The sequence below is a fragment of the Struthio camelus genome, chromosome 12 (genome assembly GCF_040807025.1).
Source record: "Struthio camelus isolate bStrCam1 chromosome 12, bStrCam1.hap1, whole genome shotgun sequence".
NCBI classification, from domain to species: Eukaryota; Metazoa; Chordata; class Aves; order Struthioniformes; family Struthionidae; genus Struthio; species Struthio camelus.
In genome coordinates, this window is record NC_090953.1 from 17,578,827 (window position 1) to 17,597,883 (window position 19,057).

Sequence of the window (19,057 nt, forward strand, 5' to 3'; positions counted from 1 at the left end):
TTCTACTTCATCTGTGGTTTTTATTAAGTCTCCAGGCACTGCTACTGCCAATTCAGCTCCGCTGCTGCTAACTGCACAGAACAGTTGCAATTCTGAACAAAACAGAACACTTTTAAATGTAATATAACAAAGGCAAATATATTTAAAAGCATACAAACTCAGCATACGAACATCTGCATCTTTTGAACACGCACAGCCTTACATTAACTTATTGAAAATAATAATCTTAAAACTCATTTACTTTGCGTAAGACTTGCCAATTTTCTATTTGCACAATGGAAGCAATGATCTGGAAGCACTGAGAAAATGAAGGAACCAATTAATTTTGGGGAAATGTTGCAAGACATGTGACTGAAAGATCAGCTGAAGGTCAGGTTATTTGAGAAAACAGAAGTCCAACAGAAAAGCCTAACTTCCCTCAGTGTATTCATCAGCTATTTCAGATATTATACTTGGAAAAAGGGACTGGCAGCATGGACAAAGAGGTACAGTATCAAGATAAATATAGAGGATGACAGTCATCACAACGCTGTACAGAACGTGCTTTAATATCAGATAATTGAATAAGCTAAAGAAAAAGTATAAGAAAAGAGACAGCGGGAAAACAATCAAGCCTCCATTGAAAGCCATGTTATCAGACCCAATAAATGCAACGAGAAGAGGATTAAGATCACAAAGCCGCGAGATGCCTGGAAAGCAGCGCAGAGTTACGGTGACGGCAGCGGTTATGAAGGCCCGCGGCCGCGGGGACCGCGTCGCGCGCGGCGAGGCCGGCAGGCTAATCGGCCAAGCAAGCTATTGGGCGGAAGACAGCTGAGAGCATGAGCGCTAAGTAACTCACATTAACAGTATGTCACATTTTAAATGGCAGTTTCTATCAATAGTTCGGGACTACTTATTTTCCTTAAAGCATAGCATTTCATGTAAATATATGGAGAAGCAGCAAATCACCAACAGGAGATCACCGCCAGACTTTTGAAGATCAAGGTGCGAGTCCAAACTTCAGCAGTGACTAACTCTGTCAGTGGTTTTGTTCATACCTTCACTTCTTGCAGGAACCAAGCATCAATAGGAGGGCTACGGGGCTGTGCCCCCCACCCACGCAGAGGCTGGCACGTCTTTGCTCTAGGCACGCTGCTGGGAGCTGCACGTCCACAGGATAACCCACCCCCAAGCTCCTACGCTTCCAGGCCCAATCGACAACTACAGACTCCAACCTGAACAGATCAACTTGAATCACTTCCAATCAGTACTATAATGGCATTCAGCTAACACTTAACTATTTTTTTAATGTCTCTGAAACACAAAAAATCTACCTGCAAAAAATCAACTAAACAAAGTCCAAGTCATAGCAGTCAAAGGAGCAGCTTTTCAGACTTCTCCAGCGCTGCACATTTACTGAATGGCAAGGATATATATTTTAAAATTGTGGTGTTTTCATTCCATTTTCAAAACTTCTTCAAAAAGCAAATAATATAAACGTACATTAAATGTCTCTCCCAAAGTATTATAGTAAGTGAAAGCCTTTACAAATTATTTTCAGAATGTGAGACAAATATTGCAACATGTACGTACAGTCTAAATGTCAGACGCTAAATCAGGCTTGCAAAAAGCTGCATGGACTTGGCAAAACCACAACTAATCAACTAGAACAAGAACTTCATCGGAAAGGAAGGTGATTCTTCATACATTAATCCTAAGGACTGCTGTTGTTGCATTCCAAATGAAGATGCACAGAGAGCGGATGGAAAAGGATCTGCCAACAGCATAGAAAATGCTAAGGAGTATGATAGCAAGCAAGCAAACGTAGCAGCTCAGCACACTAGAAAGTAAGCCTTGTACTGCATTCTCTGAAGGAGCTACAAATAAATCAAGACAACCAAGCAAGCAGGTTCTAATAATAACAAAGAATACTATACGTAGTAATGATCTTGCAGCAGTGATTCATCAAGTTTCAAGTACTGTTCAGAAGCTGCCTGAAATGTTAACTCCGGCTCGAAGACAGACACTGATCTTACGTGGTCAAAAGTGAAAATTTTCAGCTCTGACTCTCCTGCTCTGCTGCACTTCCAGGACATAGTGTTTCTTATAAGATTCTTTTAACTATGGAAAGAAGAGAGAAACTACATTTCAGACTTCAATCTTTCTTTGAGGCTCGATGCTTTGCATGGATTTCATCTTTACAGCCCCTGCGGATGAAAGTAAACTAGCAAAATCATTTTTAAATAGGGGCTGTACTAATATTAGTTGTTTCATTAGCTTAAATTTTCACAGAAGTGAGATTTATCAGTGTCTTCACTACCAAAAATACGATTTCGTTGTGAGATAACTAAGTACATTTGTCTATTCCGCTGCAAAAATATAAGGGGAAGTGAAGGACACCGAGCAGGGAGGGGGCAGGGACTTTGCAATGCATCAATGTTGACCGCCCTCAGCTGGCACAGGATAAACACCAACGGCCTGTTTTTGCTGCATATTTTCTAAGGTTGAGCTGTATTTTAGCTAGAGCTCTCTCCCCTCCACATAAAAACGCGTAACGCTAACGCGGAGACGCTTCACACCTGAGCTAGTCACCTGGCGTCCACCCTAACCAGGGGCCGCTGTGCAGGGCGGGTCAGGCCGGGGCCTCCGCTGCCCTTCGCCCCGCAGCCTCCGCTCCCACCCGCCGGCACCCCGAGGCCTCCTGCAGCCGCCCGGGCCGCACAAGGAGGGCGCGTGGGGACGCTGCCAGGCGCCCGCCACGCTCCCACCGCGGCGAGACTCCGCCAGGCCGACAGCCGAGCCGCGCCGTGCCGTGCCGTGCCGTGCCGAGCCGAGCCGAGCCGAGCCGTGCCGTGCCGCCGGCGGGTCTGGGCCCAGGCAGAGGCTCAGGCCTCGCTGCTCTCGACCCCCGCCTGGCCGCATCGGCAAACAGCGACCAGCGTCCCCTCCTCCTCGGCTTTCTCGAGGAAAGTGGTGAACTAACTAACCCTACCACAAATAAACAAACACAAGTCTTTGTGCCAGCGCAAAACAAAGACCAAGCAGTTGAAAAAAGATGAGCCTGGCAGATTAAAAAAAATACCACAACCAAAAACACATCAACAGCCTGCAAAAAGCCCTCAGAAGCTCCCGCCGGGGGTGGGGCAGGAAAGCCCCAGAAGTGGAAACAGCAGTGTTTAATAACCGGGCAGCGGGGCGGCTCTTGGGGAGCTGCGAGCCCCCCCTGCCGCTGCGCAGGCGGCCGGGGCCGGGCCGGGCAAGCAGGACTAAAGGCGTGTGCCGCACGGCTGTCAGCTTCTATTACTCCCTCCGCTGCTGTTTCAGGCTCAAAATCAGATCAGCTTTGCACTCTGACAAAAATGATGTTCGCGAGGCGCAAGAGGAGCCTGCGAGCTGACGGCCCGGCGGCAGGGCCGTCCAGCCGGGGCCTGGCCTCGCCCCGCCGCCGGCGAGGGGGCCCGACCGCCTCGCGCGCCGCAGCAGGTTCCTCGTCACCTGCAGCAGCCAAGCACCGAAAGCTCTGAGTCCTCTAAGAAAGTCATTCTTCTGCCACTCTGTTTACCTCCCTTAACCCCCGCTTGCGAGCGGCTTTAAGACAACGGCTAGTTAACAGAAAGGGACACGGACGTTTCACTGGAGACGTAAGGGTGACACAGCACGAAGCTCCAAAACCGAGCAGATTTCATCACTTACTGCTAACGCCGTACCGGAGATTTATGGCACTTCCTATGTACTAAATACTTTCTATATACTTTCTATGCTATTTATAGCACGATGTGGTTAAAGCAAATTACTGTTTTGTTCAGAATGAAAGATCAAATATCGATGAGACTTGTATTTATTTACAGAACTTTCGTCGCTGCCCTCCACCTTGTGTTACAATAGCAACTGCTGGTTTCTTATTTTTGCCATTATTAATTGTTTATATACTTTCACAACATCCTAAGCAACAAATATTTGATGTGGCTATAAAAAGACTGAGTCATGCTGTGTCACAACAGGGGGTTCTTTTAAATGGAAAAAGGCAAATATTTTTGTATTTCAAGCCGCTTAAAAATAGTCTGTCTAAAATTAAAGCACTAAAAGCAAGGAATAAGAAGAGATTGCATATTCAGTTCCTGAGAAAGCGCCTTCTTTCTCTCTCTCTCTCTCTGCCTCCATCAAAATTGTGTCTGCCTGAACCACAAAAAACTTACAAATCATAAAAAAAACCCCTCCTAGTTTCCACAAAGGGAAAAACTGCTCTTTCCCTAGCGAGCGCTCACTCTGCAGCGGGGGCAGCGAGGGACTCCCGGCCCCCGGCCGGGGCCTCACACCAGGCCAAGCACATCCTCTTCCTCCCCCGCTTCAGGTACCACGCTGCTTTCTTGCTAGCGCATAAAATCCTCGCGGCTTGGAATGCGTTTGTCTCTCCAGCCAGGTTGGTATCATGAACACAACGCCAAACGACACAGAGCTACTGCTTTAACCAAAGATCTCACCACGCTACGCACGCCGCACACCTCCTGCGCCACGGCCCGCATCGAAGCGTCCACCAGCGGCCGCACACCACCAGCCTCACGCGCCCCCGCTTCTACTGGTTTTTTCAGTCTTAACAGAAGAAGTCCACAAACAAACACAAGTAATTTGCATTGCTATATAATCTACCAAAATAGTCAACTTTTACAATCCACTTGCAGGAATCTCTCACGTATTTCTATAAAGTGAAACAGTCTGCTGTGCTCAGCAGAAAATATTTTAGGAATACCGTAACATGAATTTTGATCTGAGATTGGCATAATCAAAACTGAGGAGCCACAGTAGACAGCAGTGCTTCAAAATAGCTCTCGTAGATGTAAGGTTAGGAAAAAAACCGAGGAATATCGGCTGCAACGATGTGACTATACCTCAGGAAGGAACCGAAATGAAGACAGCAGACGCAGCTAGACGGACAAAGGTTATTTACATTAAACATGAGAGAAACACTAATGGAGGCAAGAAGCAGAGGCTAAAGATTTGAAGAAATAGCAAAGAAATACGGTTGAACATCTAGCTGCAGGACAGACTTTTTAAACAAAGAAATACAAATACCAAAAATGTACTGAGGACCAGAAACTACTAGCAGGTAACACCGCCCAAACCACAGCTCGGGAAATAAAACAGGGAGAAGAAGATTTCTGGGAAAAGACAAGGCAACAGTCTCACTTTTCGCTCTCAGACAGGGGTGGATTTGGCCCGAGGTGACCACAGGGGCCGGCACGGGCGGCCCCCGCCGCTGCCGGCTCGGGTCAGGCCAGACGCGGGAACGCCGCCGCCGGCCCGGCCTGGCAGCACCCTGCCCGCCGCCACGCCAGGCGCCGAAACCGGTGGCACGCGGCACGTAGCAGTGGTCCCGGGCCCGGGAGGGGTCGGCGGGTACACGCGCTGCGCTCGTTTCCAGGAAAGGCTCCAACACTCTGGTACGATAAATAAGCAGAACCTCACCAAAGTTAAAGTTACTTCAGTGTTTGGCTGTGTAAGGCTACTTTTTAAAAAGGTATAGACATTCGACAGAACAAACTCAGGATGCAAATGAACTTAAGAGACTGTCACGCTAACGTGCATAAATATTTGCTACAACTGACACAGACAGCCAACACTTAATGCATTGCAAATTCACATGCTTGCTTACCCCAGTTTTTTGGCTGGCAGGGGTCTAATGTTCCATGAAATAATCTTCTCAAGGAAACGCAATACTCTGAGTATTTAATATGGTTGCGGAAAGTATCTCAGCTTAGTTGTGAATATTAGCTGGCTTACTTGACTTGTTAAGCAGCTTCCATACAGTTTTTTAAGACTGACCTGTTGACCAGGACATGAGGAGCAAAATTCCCTGTGACTGTCGTGGATAAGGACGGGCCCTGCGTGACCGATTTAGTCCCTGTGTGCACATACGCCATGCCCACAGTTTCACTGAGCAGCATCCGTTCACGCTGGCTCTTCATCTGTAAATTGCATATACGGTTTGCACCTATATATACTTCTTGTGCAAGTTTTTAAGAAAGGGCTAGGAAACAATTAGAACAAACAAATTTCACTTAGTACATCAGTCTTCTCCATTAAGAATACGGGTTTCAGAGGATTTTGCACAGCCACACATCTTGCATGCAATACTGCAAAATGCCATACATTTTTAACAGAAACTTGCCATCACAGTCCCACATATAAAAAGTCTTCTAGTCGAGACAGAGTGTTAAAATTCATTTTAGCATCTGTACAATAAAGGGGTGTCTATGTGTTCATGCACTTCTCTTCCCTTCTTCACAGTCACTCCAAAATAAGGCCACTGGTTTCTTCTCCTGACAGCTCCCTTAAAAAAGGATTCTCTGAAACTCTTTACATACAGTCTCCCAAAACATAACACAGCAACTTGGATCTCAAAGAGGCTAAAGATCATAAGACTTTCTACAGCTGGAATGCCCCTAAATGTCTCCTCCACCCCTTCTGGAATTACAGTGTTTTATATATATTTTTTTAAGCAACAGAAAACAATTTGCCTGTGATGAAATTAGTCTTCCTGCATGTGTCATGGTTACAAACAATGTTATTCTGGGCTTTAGTTGAAACGTGCAGTTTGAAAACTCATTTAGTGAATTTAGACAAAATGCCACTGACTCTCCTTTAGCATCACACTGAAAACATTTTTCCTTGATCGTTCTGAAGCTAAATAAGGAACAACAGTCAACTGGGAGCTACCATCTGGTTTCCAGAGAGAGGCACCTAAGCAAGACGTGACTCAGAAGCTCTCCACACGCCCCGCGTTTCACACAGGCACGGGCAGAACAGAGCGCTTCGACGCCGCGTGGCACGCTCTGCGCGCTGGCGCCAACCACGGTTCGGGGAGAAGGTAAGAGCAGCGGCAGCGCGCGGCGGTCGCGCGCGCGGCGGCCCGGCTCGCTCCCTGCCCTTGCAGCCCAGCCCGTCAGCCCCCGCGAGCTCCTTCCTGCGCGCTCGCTGCCCTTTTCCTATTGCTGTAAATAAGCAGCAACTGGAAGTTGCTCCTTTTTCCCCCCTTCCACCCACCCTGTTGTTTGGTGCTGAAACCCGGGTATTTGTTTCCTCACCGGACTGATACTTGTCCGCCGCTGAGACACTAGCCCGGGGGCACGAGGCCCAAGTCGTGGCCCAGCAGGAGGAGGACTTCGCGACGGGGTTAACGGGACAGGGACTCCTGCGGGCAGCCGGCCCCCTGCCTGCTCGCAGCCTCGCATTTCCCCCAGGGCCTGGGCAGAGTCAGTCGCTCTTGGCTGCAGGCACAGCAGGGGTGACGGGCGCAGCGGTAGCTGCTGAGCAGCCCTCCCCGCGCCACCTCCCTCCGCTGCGCCGCGCCGCGCTGCACAGGGCTTCCCGGGGGCGGCCACCCCCTCCTCCTGCACACCGGCACCGGTTTAGGGGCACAACCAGGGCACCTCCGCTACAGCTGGCTCCTTTAGGCACCTGAGACCTGCCTGGTATTTCACTCATGCATATTAAAGTGTTCCGGAAAAAAAGAAACTAATGCTCAGTAGTCGTAACCTGAATTATACAATTTTTCTTTGCTACCTGCACCAGAGGACCGGACGGTTTGCTGCCATGTCCTCCGGAAGGCCTGCTCTCTGGCTGCGTTTTAATGCTACCCCGGTCTCGAGTTTCTTTCTGTCATGGTTCCCCTTTCTGCAGACATGCAGTCCTCCCACAAAGATTACTGTAATTCGGTGCATCATGAAAAGAAACTTAATTTTTTTTTACTGAAAAATAAGTATTTTACCCTGAAGCATCAAAGGATAATTCTATAGATTTTTTGCAAGCATCAAAGATGTAAAAATCACGATAAGATTTGCAGTGTTTCCAGAGAATAAAAGGGCTCCTCCAATTGCAGCACCACTCGCGTACTGTACTCCCTTGGAAGCGAAGAGTATCAGTTACAACACATCCGCTGCGCCTGCACCTACTGAATCACACTTTCAAGATTTCCAATTATGTCACTAGCACTTTGAAATGACTGAAAACGCCTCATTCCAAACAACAAACGCTTACATAATCAGGTCGATATTTTTATTATAAGCAGGAAAATGCTATACTTAGAAAGAAAATACTTGCAGCTTTTAGTTTTCGTTACACCTCAACTAAATATGTTTTAAAAAACCACACGCTCAATAGCAATAGGCCAGTATTCATGAAGCATGGCAAAAAGGGCAGATGCTGAGGCATTAAAATTCTGAAACCATCTTTCCTTGCAAATAACATTATTCTCCTGGCATACAATATTTACATTTCAGGAACTAATTTTCTTGAAATAACACTGCCAAAGGAAACGTTTGCATAATAAAACAATGGTATATTTCTTACATAACGTATTGGACTACATGGAAATAGTCTTTGATTGAGAAGTGTGTCTATCAGTAAAACTTTTGCTTCGATTTTTCATTAAGATTAAAATATTTTTCTACACCACATATGGTAACATAATAGATACATTAAAGCTGGGTGTTTTCCCAGACTTCTAAAGCTTTACAATTCTTTTTTTTTTTTTCATTCTGAACCAGAACACACACAACATTTGTATTTTTTCATTGAAAATGTGAAATCATTGGAAAAGCCTACTGTAATCAGAATAACCAAAATTTACTATATTTGTTTTCAACTTGTAGTCCGCTATCTTTAAAAGATATACAAAAAATAAATTTTAAAAATTGCCTAATTAACAGCAAAGCTGTACCTATGTGCATGGGAAAACGCCACCGTGGTCCCTAACGGGGCAGGGGCTGCAGGGGCTGCTCCCAGCTGCACCAGCTCCCAGCTGCTGCCATTCCCAGCTCTACTGAAATAACTCATGGAGGCAAAGAGGTTTGCACAAAGAATACTGTTACCAAACCGCTGTTTAGGACAGCCTTTCTAACCCTGCGATGACCCTTGCTGCTTGGCCCAAGATTGCTCTTCTCTCTGCTGTTCTTAAGACTGCGTTCAATTTAAGTTGTAGAGAAGAATGAATTGTAACAGCATTATAACGACTTCAGTTTTCTTTAACCTTTTTATGAATTTTCATCTTATATTTTACCTTTTTACATGGCTTCTTTAAGGCTGGTAGGCACTGAACTCTGGTTTAAAAAACACAGTTGTGATTCAGTGTACTATCCAGCCCAATGAACAAAGCTCTTCTTTAAAAATATATTTGTAATACAGTGTACCGACTCCGATACCCAAGTTACAGGATGACAGAATAAGATCAAAAAATCCACTTTAAAAAGAGCAAAACTATCCTGTCAAAGCCTGTAAAGAAATTTGCTAAGTTACTGAAACATTTTCAGTACATGGTTGATTTTCTGCTTAGAGATTTAATTAAAAAATAAAGACTCCTAAGTCCCAGCATGTCCATTTCGTTAACTTATGAGCATACTGTCTATGAACACACCTTACTCGCCTATCACCCCAAACCTACTTATTATTTATTTTCTTAGCACACATACATAAGACCTTGGGATACAAACCAATTTCATTCCAATGCGGCATATTAACACAGCCCAGCAATAATGAGGAATATTATATTTCCACATATGAAATTATATTGTTTCTCACTAAATTATTAAATAACTACAATTTCTTTGGACTTATTTGTCCTACTCTCTCATAGATTGCTCATGAACTGTTAATGAGACTATAACAGCTGGGGTAGATTACAGAAATTGGTATGGAACTTTTTTTTATTATTGCTGTTTTCAACTAAGAATAAGAAGTTAAATATTTTTATGCTAACTGCTTTACCTAGTTGAGTAAAAGCATATACCAATTCTAGAAAAACTGAAAGACTGATTTATAAAAGAAGCATGAGAATCAAACCACCCCCCAGAATAACAGCTGGATTAAAAATCATGTTTAAAAACATGGCTGGGGCTCCTTATTTGTGCCTTTCGGTTTCTGCAGCTTTTAGGTACAATACACTCATTTTCTGCACACTTATTTACAAACCAAAGTGAATACATGTTTTTTTGTTTAAAGGGAAGATTCTCACGTAGTCACATGTCTGTGGTAGGTGAGGCTAAGGAAAACCACGATCGATTGCAACGCTCGTGATAAAACGGCAAAAGCTGCAACGCAGCAGGTGAGCGTGGCCAAGCTTGCTTTTCCAGCAGCGCGCTCCCAAAAGGGTCCTCGCAGGGACGCCTCGAAACCTTACTGGTGCAACACACCGCTCACAGAGCTACAGCATTTAGCTGCACGGATGCCCCAAATAAGACACACAGGCAACCGCTCATTTATGAATCAGGACCCTGGAGTCTTCCCTGCTTTCAAATTATTTTGAGATACTTGCTTCGACCTACATGACTGTTGGGAGTGGGGCCCGTCTCCTGCACACATAGCAAGCACACGGAGCAGGAGAGCAGTGCAAGACCACTGCTGGGTCGCCCCAGGGTGGTAGGTACCCTTCAGTAAAGAGTATTTCAAGCTCATTTGCTAAATTCCTGGCTGCAGAACTTCAGGACACAGTGTTTAGTTTAGCTGGGATTTTGCCAGTTAGGTGGCAGCAGAGAATACCTACTAATGTTGTGGCAGAAGTTCAATTTCACGTTGAATTAAGCAGCTGTGTAAGGTGCTCCGTGGACAGGAGCCTGTACGTGGCGCTCCGGGGACTTCCCACCATACAGGTGACCTGACACAGGGCGAGCACAGGCCCAGGGGCGCCCCAGGACCCACCGTCCTGCAGCGCTGGGTGGCTGCAGCACCCGGCCCGCAACTCGGAAAGATTGCATTGCTTTTCCGAGAGAGGTGGGAGTGCTGCCTTCCCCCCACCAAAATGCCCGTTTCACATGTGAACTGGTGACATGAACTGGTGATGCAGAGGCTGGGGGGGGGGGGGGGGGGGGGGGGGGGGCAGAAGGAGCCTCACTGTGGGGGAGGTGCTCACGGAAAAGTTGCTCGCTCTCTCTGTCGCAAGTCCCCAGACCCGCTGCTGAGCAAACGCACGGCACAGGCTCGGGGACTGCAGCAGCATCCCGTTTACACGCTTTAGGGTAAGGGCTCCCCGAGCGGTGCCGATGTCAGGTTTGTAAAGATGTAAGTGGCTCACTATGCAAGTTCCCTGTCATTAGCATTTAAAGCCTGCTACTCCAACAAAGCAATTAGATTCAGATGCAGAGATTAGGGTGTATAGGCTATCTGATGTACTAGTTATCCCTCCTTTGATATGCCGATTAAACCTTTATTGTTTTAACTCTTTAAAAGAATGCAGCCTTAATATTTATTTCAGTAAACAAATACAAACACTTATTTATTACATAAATACATGCAAGAAACCCTTTGAGTATTCCACTTCAGATATTATACATATTTCTCCAAAGGGCCAAATCCTGCAAGCTCACATTAACTCCCCAAAAGTTGTTTTTAACTGAAAAATAGCAGGAAGCAAAATACCGGGAAAAGTAGCATGCGTCAGACCTGACCAATCTCCCGCACTGTGCTGGAGACTCCCTCCCTCACTTGGCTGCTATTTCACTTGCTCAGTAGCGCTGCAGATCAGGCCAGAGATGCAAAAGCGCCAAGCGTTTGCTTGTGGCGTGGCGGTCAATGGTGGCCCCACAGCTACGCTAAAGCCGAGGAGCATGTGCTTTCTGGCGCCCGGGTGCTTCCTAGGGCTCAGGGCGTCAGTCCCCTTGGAAAGCACTGCCCTGGCCAGTCCGACAGCCCCCTCCTCCCTCGCCCTGTGGCATGGACACCGAGGTCAGACCAACAAAGTTTCACAGACTACTCCAGCTCTTCAGGTATGTATGAAAGGACCTAAACATCCTGGGGACAGAGAGCTCTTTCTCCTGCAGAGCACAGGGTGAGAGCAGGGACAGCCTGAACTACTCAGGGTAAGATGCACACATGGAAGCTTAGTGAATGAACAATGAAAACGCTTAACAAAAATCAGAGGGCAATTTCACGCACAAGTTACATCTATCCTTTATCGCCAGGGTCTCTCAGGCTTTAACCAGCAACTACAGCGTGCCAAGGCAAGCAGGTCACAGCTGGAGTGCCTGCAGCCTGGAGGGGTGTTCAACAACCTCCCCCTCCAGCAGCACCAGCTGAACACTTCTACTAGAAAGAGTGAAGGGAATTTACTGTAATTTCAAAGCTCACACAAGCAACAGGGTTCGCTGAAGAGGGTCCTTCGTTCTCTGTATTCAGACTGCTCACACATTCAAGAAACCTACACTACTGCTTACGTTATTCTTCTGAGGAAAGTTTTATTTGCCATCGTGCTAGTTTCCTAAAACAGTTTTGATTCTTGAATCCAGCTCTGCAGCAAGGGCAGCTTTGGAGAGAAACCTGACAGTAAAGAAACAGAGCGCACATTATTTCAGCTTTTACAGAAGAACATGGCTTATTTTCATTAAAGGAATGTTTGTCTTCATTTACTTCACTGACTAGAAAGATAATACTGTACTAATAATACTGTAATAGTAGCCAATATTGGAGAACACACTATTTGAATATTTTTCTGATTAACAGCCTGCTTAGGATTTAGGGCTATCTTGTATTTTTCCTGTCAGATCCCACACATCAAAGGATTTACTCTAACTTGCATTAAGCTTGTATCACTGATCCTCTAGACTTTCAATTTTCCCTAATAATCACATAATGCAGCCAGCAAAATGAAGCTAAAAATGAATACATGTGCTCTCTACCGGCTAAACATCTAGAGATGACTTCACTGGCCAGATGCTATGAACTGTTTAATGTCCCCAAAAGGGATGAATGCATAGAAATGCATTGGGAATATGAAGAGTTCACTCTAGTGGAACACCCTGGTTATCGGTTGAATTATGCTAGGCAAGTGTGTGGTCCAAAAGATTTTAATATAGCCTTTTCTAACGGGCAGGACCTTGGGTTTTTATGGTTATTATGGAGGCTGCAACCAAACATATGATCCCTGCTACTGCAATGTCTTTGGTAAAAGAACTGTGGGCGGAATTCCACCTAAGGGGTAAAAGTGAGGGTTAATATTTGTCTACCAAAGCAAACTTTTAGCATGGAAAATGATTCCCCCTCTCCAGCTTGTTTTTATATCTTAGAATGTTTATTGTAAATATTTAGCATTCAAATTCATTACTGGAGCAAGAAAACTAACTGCAAGCTAATTTAGACATCGGGCTACCTTTATAGCTGAAAGGTTTTTACCATGTGTGCTGGCAACCGATGTCATTTGTAAATTAGCTTTCTTCATGTGCCTACTACAGGAAACTGATACTATCAGAATACATATTAGATGCACTCTCACAGATGTTGTATTGGCATAATTATGTTTTGGGCAGAGATGCCAGCCAAACAAGCTCCAAATGCACCCCAGTAGGTTTAAAAGACTTTAAACAGCATGCTGTTTCACAAGGCCAGTGACTATCACCAATTTTGGAGAAAGTGCAAAATACTAAATTTAAGTGTCTGTTATACCTTGAAATTCAATATCAGCATCATAAATATACACAGGTTTCAAACTATTTCTGTTAAAGGGAAACAGAGTGGAAGGTTAAGCATCAGCTTTGAAGAGAAACTGCTGCACACCACTGCAGATATATTGTTCAAGTTTTATTTAAAAGGATGTCTGAACTGGAGCAGTATGATGCTGTATTTTCTTTCCTCTTTAATCTTCCACCTCTGTATTTGACCTTGACTTTCTGCCAAAGAATTATTAGTATTTGTCTTTTTGAAGGTACCCCATTTAAGTAAGTTTGTTCATTTAAACACCCAAATATGGTAACAAGATGCTAGTATCCAAAAATCAAAGCCTAAACCCAATAAATGATTTCCCCTCCCCAAATTGACTATTACAACTGCAATGCAAATGTGCACTAAGCATGATTTCACATCGTGCAGTAGGTTCCCCTCTTCATCACCATCTGCATCCCTATTGACTTGCACATCATCCCTTTTAAGTCTTCAAAAATTCTTCTGTTTTGGATAACTTGAAACACGATTAGTCATCTACTTGTTCAGATTCCTTAACAGTAAAATAGGTTAGCATTTGACACCTAACACAGAAGTCTAGTTAGCTTTTACCCTCCTAAGCAAACTCAAAACTCCATAATGAAAACTCAGGACAGATGAAACAAGCCAAATCACAAGTTACTTTCTCTGAGGTTTGCAATTTGAGAAAACCCGAAATAAATTTCAGGTGCTAAACTGTGGCTTGCAGGGCTTTGACAAGAAACCAACTTAAACTTTAATGCTTGGGATGTATATTGCTTTCAACTTTTGGGCACATTCAAACTCAGAGCTCTGAATCAAAATTATAAGGATATAAACCCACAAGAACTAAAAAATTAATTTTAACTGCAAACTAAAACCAGCCACGCTTCATACAGCACTGAACTGCTGCAAAATTCTGTTTCTAATACCAACCTTTCCTATAAGCCTAGCACTCTGGTTCATAAGAGACGGTTTCTTTCCCCCCCACCCCCTGCACAACTCTGATGAGGCAGATTATCAGCATCTGTTTCATTTTCAGCTGCTACAATTCGTTGCACTCCATTGAAAGCCCTTAGAAACAACTTCACCTTTTTCTTGGAAGCTCCATATTTAACCTATGGTTTGTGGTCCTTCTAAAAGGATATTCTAGCTCAAGAGGCTTCCACGGCAGCTTGCTAAGCAACATATTCCTCATGACCCCATCAGAGCCACAGGGCTGCCTTGGGTCTTTCACCCGTGCCATAAAAGCTGCCTTTGACTCTGCCTTGTGGCAGACACACCATTTCAAGTGATGTGCTGAAGCCGTGGCCCAAACGCAATACGAACAGCTGTGCCCTGAGCCTCCACCAGGTCCCTTGCGGCCACGGTACCCCTCAGCTGTGCAGCACCACCACACAAGTGAGGCACACGGGCTCACAGAGATAGCTGGTTAATAGGTACCCGTTAGAGTTAAGCTCAGTGTTATTTCCATTTATCCTGCACAGGGTTGTCATGAACTGTGACAAACCCTTCGCATACACTTCTTCCACACCAGTTTCTTTGCCTTCCTCACAGGGGAACTAGGAACACTGTGAGGCACCTGTAAGCTCCACTGAGAACTGCAGGCAGAGGTGAGAAAAACACTATGCGGTGCAGAGCCCCCACGAGCAAGGCCTGGGAGCAGCTTCTCGAGAAGCAAGCATTAGCGCTTTCCACAGACTTTCCTGGGTGCCAGCTCTAAGGTTCAGTACGCTGTATTACCCTGTGCGTGATCCTAAACCCCAGGGCTTTCATTTCAGTCATTGGAAGGGACAGAGAGCTTCATTTCCTCTTCTGACTGTCACTGAGAGAAATCTAACTCTACTCTCACCCAGCTCGCAGGCTCCATTCCTCTTTCCCTGCGAGCAATACTCCGTCTCGTCTCAGCTGACCGCCGGTTTCTGCAACAGCAGCTGTCCGCAGCTCATCTGCTTCTCCAGAGGGGCTCGAGAGCAGACAGATCCGAGCGCTGCTTAACACCCCCCCCCCCAATTTTTGTTTTGTTTTTTTTTCTTCTATTTCATCCTTCTGCTACTCCAAAAAGTTACAAACAGCCACAAAAACACTGCAGTTGTCTTCAGGCCACAACTACTGCATAATATTTGGTGTTTTCCTGAAATGAGAATTAAGACTAATTAACTATTAAGAATTAGGTCAGTTGGAGCTTTGACCCATGACGTTTGAATGCATGTGAAAAGATGCCAATGCACTGAGGCAGCATGTGTCTGCATTTATCAGATCACTTTCACAAAAGTATATTTTCTTTCTTTAAATAAAAGATTCTTCAAGTGAGGTTTTTGGGTTTTTTTGTTTTTTTTTGTAATCTCAAACAACTCCTCAGCACCAGGGTCAGTTACTGACTGATAATGATTTACAATAAAACTGAGCTCTTCCTAGCCCACTTGATACTATGGGAACCATCACTCCAGCACAGTCTGAAGAAGCCACCTCTCAGAAAGCTTTCAAAGGACAAAGATTACACATCATCTGATAGCGCTGGAATACATTTATTATCTCTCTTTAGACACGGCAAACTATCGTTTACATTACTAAAGCACTAGCCAGCCCTTGCCACAGACCAGGCTGCTGCTGTCCTAGGAGTGCCGCCGCTAGCAGAATCACTTGGGAATTCATCGCCTGCCTGTTATTGCTGCTTGCTCCAAAGAGCTGACCAGTCAATAGCACACAAAACCAAATACAAGTTCTCAGAAAAATAGAGCACAGTGCCTAGGTATCAACTTTTAAAATACTAGTGACATTGAAGACTTTTGGAAGGAGGAAGTTTAGCCTCACCACTACTTTTGCCTCTATGAATAAACCTAATGTAGAACACTCCAGCCCAGCCCAGCGTATTTTGTGCTCAGGCAGTTTGTACTTGACCACAGCATCCACACAAACCTGAAAACAAAGAAGAGAGCCTTTACTAAAAGGAAAAGGTCAGACTGGGAAAAAAACTTAAGAAAAAAAAAATGTGTTTGGAACTTTTTTCCCCATGGAATATGAAAAAATAGAGAAGACAAAAAAAGATTTGGGTGGCTCTCATAATGCATCACTGAGGCTAGGCATAGTACCAGTCTTCACATAGACACAGCAGAGATTTTGCCAATATGACTTCTGTGTCTAAATGGTATTAACAAGAGCAGCATTTTGTGAATAAACGAATGTGGTCAGTAGTCTTTTTAATCAGTTGCTTGAGGTTCTTTGGTGGCATCCATAATGTGTAAACAAACTCAAACATGAATAATTCAAAAGCTAAAAATATGTAAACTCATTTAGGCTTTTGAAAACACAATGCTTCTAATTATGAACACATAATGAAAAATGAACAAAGAACCATGAAACAACCAGGTATTTGTAATAACTTGTCAACATATTTTGCCAGTTGTATGCGCTCCCAGTTCGGCTTTGCTAAACACAAGCCGTTCTCCCCCCGCTTCCGAGCGGGGCGTCCAGGCCGATTCCGAACGATTGCGCCTGCCAACCTGGAAAGACAGACGATTCCCATATAGCCCCATCTACTTTTAAAGATCAACAACTCTCCTTCCAAGGAAGGAGGACATGGTTCACAAATCATGCTCTCCTCTTTATCCGCACATTTCAGATTTCAGAGAACTGACAAGCTGCACACTTCAATCTGCAGCACCGTACAGTCAACAACATTTGTTTCTTTGCCCATGGAGTTAGGTCTTTAAATATCCCCTCAGACAACTCTGCACAGCAAAAAAGAGGGATATCAACAAAAACATGGTATCACACGGAATTTCAACTTGTGGGATGCACAGAGTTACTCGTTACACAAACAGAAGAAATATTTTTATATAAGCAAGACTGCAACTCCAACAACTGAACAACCTTGAAAATCTTTGCTATGTTACCGTTATGAGAATCTCATTTTTCTGTATTTCAGACTTACTCCATCTTTAATTCATGCAATTAACTGAAGCTGTTTGAGAACTTTCCATGTAAATTAAGGAAAGAACCTCAGGAATAGAGGTTTCTTTGGTTTGTTTTTTTCTAATGATAAAAAGGAATAAACCGGTACAAAGTTTTTAGTGGAATTTCTAAGCCATTCATAACAATATAAAATGCCTCTTCTGTAGGTTGTATTACATTTAAATGCAGAGATGTTATCTGAAAACCTGTATGCACTAGAGCGTGTCATCTAGTTAAAAAAACATCTTGAAATACATAAGTGAACCTAATTCACTTTACAATTGCCTATTCAATGTTTAAGTTTTATATACAGTACCATAAAATCTTGCTGCATACTTTCAGATCTCTATTAGCTCCAGTTCAATTAAAACCTATCAGCTTTTTCATTAAATTATGTAACGTGTTATTTCCTTATATTAATCTAGCACTTAGAAGTAGCTGTAGGCTAGGACTGAAATTCAGGGAGCTATGACAGGACATATCCTGTCACACAACTAAAACATCCATTTAAGCACATGCTGGAAAAGGAGCTAAAAGGCACGACTTACAGCACGGGTCAACTGTTCCAGCAAACGAGGTGGGATTTGAAGCTGCAAGGTTGATCGTTTGTGAGGAAGGTTTGGGATTCCCACCCTTATTCTCAAAGCCCCTGCTGAAGCCACTACACTCTTTGCTTTACTTCCAGTGCAGTAACCACAGAAAACTTATGCTTTCTGCAAGGTCCCTTAGGTGTGCAGAGCTCTAGTTGCCATCTAGTGAAGCCACAGTGCAAACGTACGTCACATCAGGCACGCAATTTTTAACTATCTAACCCTCTGCCTGCGCCTTTTTCCTTTCCCCACAAAATGCTAACGTAAACAACCATGAGTATGAATACCTATGTTGTGTGGCTAAGCACGCCTCATTCAGTTAACAAAAAAGCCTCTTAAAAATCTGCAGATTACAGAACTAAGCTATTAGATATGCAGATATCCCTCTGCACGCTCCTTGCGCAGCGTCTGACTGCCAGAACCATTTAGCTTCCACTCCGGCAGAGCAAGAAGTGCAGGAGGCAGCCTACAGCTATCCTGCTTTGGGGTTTGCTCCTGTCAGATCTCATAACGTTAAGCAAGGTTTGGCTTCCTCAGTGTCTGCATGAGGGAGCAGCTAGGGAAGTCCAGGCCTCCGCAGACAGCAGTATTAGTAGTCTAGTCCCTGATGCTCTTTTGCGTCAGTAATGGCCCACTGGTTCAGCAACAGGGCCACCACCAAAGGGAAAAACCTTTCAAAATAGGTCAGAGAGGTTTCAGGTATTTATAGGGATTAAAGAGGCGTTGGAGCGTTTTGCAAGAATAGATGTGTTAGCTCTGGAGTCAAGTCCTAAAGCAACTGTACCGCTTTTAGGTGTAGTGTTGACAGCTGCGTCAAGAGATACTCCGCGTTTGAAGCCGTACAGCCATAGCCTTCCCCCAGGCGTCCCATCTTCTTTTAATACGCACTTAGGGCATGGGGGGGTGCAGCTGATATCTAACACTAACTCGATCCCTATTAGATATTTATTATCAGTGGTGTTTTGCCAACGTGGTGCTACTTTACAAACTGGACAGTGTATACATTTCACTGCGCTATTTTTAAGCATTCGCCAACACCCTGTAGCAGTTACTGTAAGGAATACTACAAAGGCGGAAAATGATTTTTCATCCAC

The 19,057-nt window shown here is 44.5% G+C and overlaps 1 protein-coding gene across 7 annotated transcripts in view; it reads right to left on the reverse strand.

Annotated features, from left to right (window-relative positions):
• The window catches only part of MYO1E (myosin IE), a 125,615-nt gene that overhangs the window by 63,713 nt on the left and 42,845 nt on the right, over nt 1-19,057 (reverse strand). The window contains exon 2 of one of the 7 annotated variants that reach the window (XM_068958852.1): nt 2,019-2,103. The exons of 5 other annotated variants lie outside the window; for them this stretch is intronic. In XM_068958852.1, coding sequence (XP_068814953.1) covers nt 2,019-2,078 — 60 coding nt within the window. In that variant the 5' untranslated portion in view covers nt 2,079-2,103. Of the gene's footprint in view, nt 1-1,919; nt 2,104-19,057 lie in introns of those variants that run through there. One more of the 7 variants, XM_068958849.1, reaches the window with a different exon arrangement.